Source organism: Cornus florida, unplaced genomic scaffold (genome assembly GCF_030987335.1).
Source record: "Cornus florida cultivar Cherokee Brave unplaced genomic scaffold, ASM3098733v1 CherokeeBrave_3.0.0_Hap2_Chr03, whole genome shotgun sequence".
Taxonomy (NCBI): domain Eukaryota; kingdom Viridiplantae; phylum Streptophyta; class Magnoliopsida; order Cornales; family Cornaceae; genus Cornus; species Cornus florida.
In genome coordinates, this window is record NW_026775573.1 from 25,563,077 (window position 1) to 25,566,591 (window position 3,515).

The 3,515-nt window shown below is 40.2% G+C and overlaps 1 protein-coding gene across 1 annotated transcript; it reads left to right on the forward strand.

Moving 5' to 3' along the window:
• The first annotated feature begins 1,308 nt into the window (after positions 1–1,308).
• On the forward strand, positions 1,309–2,949 carry LOC132299994 (U-box domain-containing protein 26-like). The gene has a single exon (XM_059796916.1). The coding sequence runs from the start codon at positions 1,507–1,509 to the stop codon at positions 2,752–2,754; it is 1,248 nt and encodes a 415-aa protein (XP_059652899.1). The 5' UTR covers positions 1,309–1,506; the 3' UTR covers positions 2,755–2,949.
• Positions 2,950–3,515: the final 566 nt, after the last annotated feature.

Below are 3,515 nucleotides of genomic sequence, written 5' to 3' on the forward strand. Positions count from 1 at the left end.
TGCACGAAGAGAACTTTAATTATTCATTTATACATCTATTTTGGTTGAATGAAGTATATAATTAAATTAATAACAATGCACTTCTAAATAAAATCGTCTCAAAAGCTCACTATTTGACAATTACCCAAGGTTTCACTTTAAACAAACAATATCAAAAGCCTCAAAGGACAAAGAATCAAAGTTATTAGAAAAGTTTTTACTTTGAGAGTTAAATAAGTTAATTAGAAAAGTTTTACTACTTTCCTTTTTGCAATGTGGTCGGTTTGACCCACCATCACTTTCTGTCGGTAAGTTCACCTTTTACCATCCAAAATAAAAATTAACCATGCCATTAATTTTCAATCTATTAATTATTATAAGTGTCTGCAAAGTAACTAAAAAATTAAATAATAATAAAAAGTGGGAAGAACATTTTCAAGACGTCTGTATTTTGTTAATTGCGTTGTTTGTGAGTATATAGTGACACTAAGAAAGGGGGAAGAAGTGAGAGAGAGGATGGCTCCTAAAATATAAATGAAATAAAATTGACGTAAATCTTACATATGATATATGAATTATTCGAATCCTCATATTGGGCATGGTATACACAGGCAATGTGGACCACACTTCATATGGAGTGATCTCCACAATGTACTCTTTCCGCACTCTTTTCGCGGTAAAGAAACGTTATATAAACAACTTGATTGCAATAACTATTAACATTTTTGTTTTTTTAGTATTACTGCATATGAATTTTTTTTTTTTTTTTTTCTTTATAGCACGTATATCGGTCCACAACACATGCACTATTCAAGTCAAGAGTGCAATTCGAAAACTATACCTTAAAAACATACCTCTGGAATCTCTGCCAATGCCGTTACAACTACATATAATAACACCCTACTAATCAATTATCTTACACAGCTGTGACTCCTATCATAATAACTAATCAATTTTAGAATTTTTTTTATTTTTCATGTGACATTCAATCTATATTATTATTATTATATGACTCATGGAAGGCCCATCCACTTAGCAAATTATTTTTAATGTAAAGAAAACTAAATTTAGAAAAAAAAAAATGAGATTCTCGAGCAGCATTAGTTTAATACTAGTAATATACATGAATTAATGCACAATCAATCAAGCAATTATTCTTAATTTTTTAATCAAATAAAAAAGGGGGCATTAATAGCTTTGATGTAAATGGGAGTTAGATTTTAGTTTGGAAGTGGGACCCAACTAGTCGCATTTGACCAAACCTTCCCTCGTCCCAACTCCCAACTATGGTTAAATGACACACGTGTGGGGCATAGTCAGATAAGGGCAGAGAGTTCCTCCTACGGCCTGTTGGTATGTCCCTCTGTTTCCAATTCGTATAAGAGAAAGCAAAGCGGAACAAAGCGAAAGAGAATTTGCAGAGACCCTCAGATATAGTATACTACTCCCTTCGTCCTTTCTAGAGAGAGAAGCAGATTTATATATAGATATAGATACAGAGAGAGAAACAGATTTAGAGTGAGAGCCATGCCTGGCAGCTTAGAACCGTTGGACGTTGCGGTTCAGATCCCATACCACTTCAGGTGTCCGATCTCGCTCGAGCTCATGTGTGACCCCGTCACGGTCTGCACCGGCCAGACCTACGACCGAACCAGCATCGAGTCTTGGGTCGCCACAGGCAACACCACGTGCCCGGTCACGCGGGCGCCTCTCACCGACTTCACCGTCATCCCCAACCACACTCTCCGCCGGCTCATCCAGGACTGGTGCGTCGCGAACCGCTCTTTCGGTGTCCAGCGCATTCCCACTCCGAAGCAGCCCGCCGAACCTGCCATGGTTCGGACCTTACTGAGTCAGGCCGCGTCCGAGTCGACCTCTTCCCATTCGCGCCTCTCCGCGGTCCGCCGACTCAGAGGACTCGCTCGTGACTCGGACAAGAATCGATCTGTTATTGCTGCGAATAGTGCGTGTGAAATCCTTGTTAATATAGTTTTCTCCAATATAGACTCAGATTCGTCCGAGTTGACTCACGAGTCACTCGCGATTCTCTCCATGTTTTCGCTTTCTGAATCGCAGTGTGCGTTTGTGGCTTCGGATCCGGACCGAGTCGACTACCTCGTGTCTCTTCTCTTCCATTCGTCAATCGAAGTCCGAGTCAACTCAGCTGCGCTGATCGAGATTGTAGTGACCGGTACGAGATCGCCGGAGCTCCGATCTCAGATCAGCAATGCCGACGAAGTGTTCGAAGGAATCGTCGGAATTCTCACCTATCCATTCGCGTATCAACGAGCTGTCAAAATCGGAATCAAAGCCTTGTTCGCTCTGTGTCTGGTGAAGCAACACCGCCACAAGGCGGTCGCCGCCGGAGCGGTGGACGCTCTCATCGACAGATTGGCTGATTTCGAGAAATACGACGCGGAGAGGGCGCTGGCGACGGTGGAGCTCCTCTGCCGGATTCCGTCAGGGTGCGCAGCGTTTGCGGCGCACGCGCTTACTGTTCCGCTTCTGGTGAAGATAATACTGAAGATATCGGATCGGGCGACCGAGTACGCCGCCGGAGCTCTGCTGTCGCTGTGCACGGCGGCGGAGCAGTCTCAGAAGGAGGCGGTGGCGGCGGGTGTGTTGACGAAGTTGTTTCTGCTGGTTCAGAGCGATTGTACGGAACGAGCGAAGCGAAAGGCGCAGATGTTGCTGAAGCTGCTTCGCGATTCGTGGCCAGACGATTCAATCGCCAATTCTGACGATTTTGGTTGCAGCGACGTCGTTGCGTTTTGATTATTGATTTCTTTTTTCTTTTTTGGAATTTAATCCAATTATTATTCTTGTAATTTTTTAGGTGAAAAGGGCCAAAAAAAAAAAAAAAAAAAAAAATTGGAAATTGAGATTCTAGATTGGTATATAGGGAATTGTACTTGTGAATGTATTTTTGTATGTAAGAATTTTTTTTGTTAAAGAATCTTTTTAAGAAAAGTGGAAGAATCTTGTGAATTTTTCTGATGGTTAAAGAACTTCTATTCAAACATTTTGAGCATTGTGGACGAGTTTCTTGTTTGGTTGTATGAAATTCAGTGGAATTTGCAAAAAAATAATTAACAAAATCGAATCAAAATTTTTTCAAATTTCATCAATTTCAATTCCAAAATTTCAAATCCATATAGCCAACACACCATCAATTCATTTAACGGATAGAATTTTCACGGTTAGTATTTTAGTTGTAAATAGCATTCTCCTAACATTATTTATGCCAAGAGGTGAATTTTGATTCAAATATAATTGGAGTTGCATGGGTATTATTTATGCCAAGAGGTGAATTTTGATTCAAATATAATTGGAGTTGCATGGGTATTTGAGGATACATTATAACATGGTTCAGGATTATATTATTCTGTTAATCAGAACTTAATACATAAATTAAAATCGATACATTTATTTACGTGCTGGGAGTGAACTTAAGTCGGGACATTCAAAGAATATAGTGGAGGTTAAGTGTGGATCATGGACCTTCAAATAAGCCAACTTTGGACTTTTGTAGAGTG

Bases quoted from the DNA above. Each gene is read 5' to 3' on its own strand.
- LOC132299994 (XM_059796916.1), top strand. From the start codon at position 1,507: ATGCCTGGCAGCTTAGAACCGTTGGACGTTGCGGTTCAGATCCCATAC.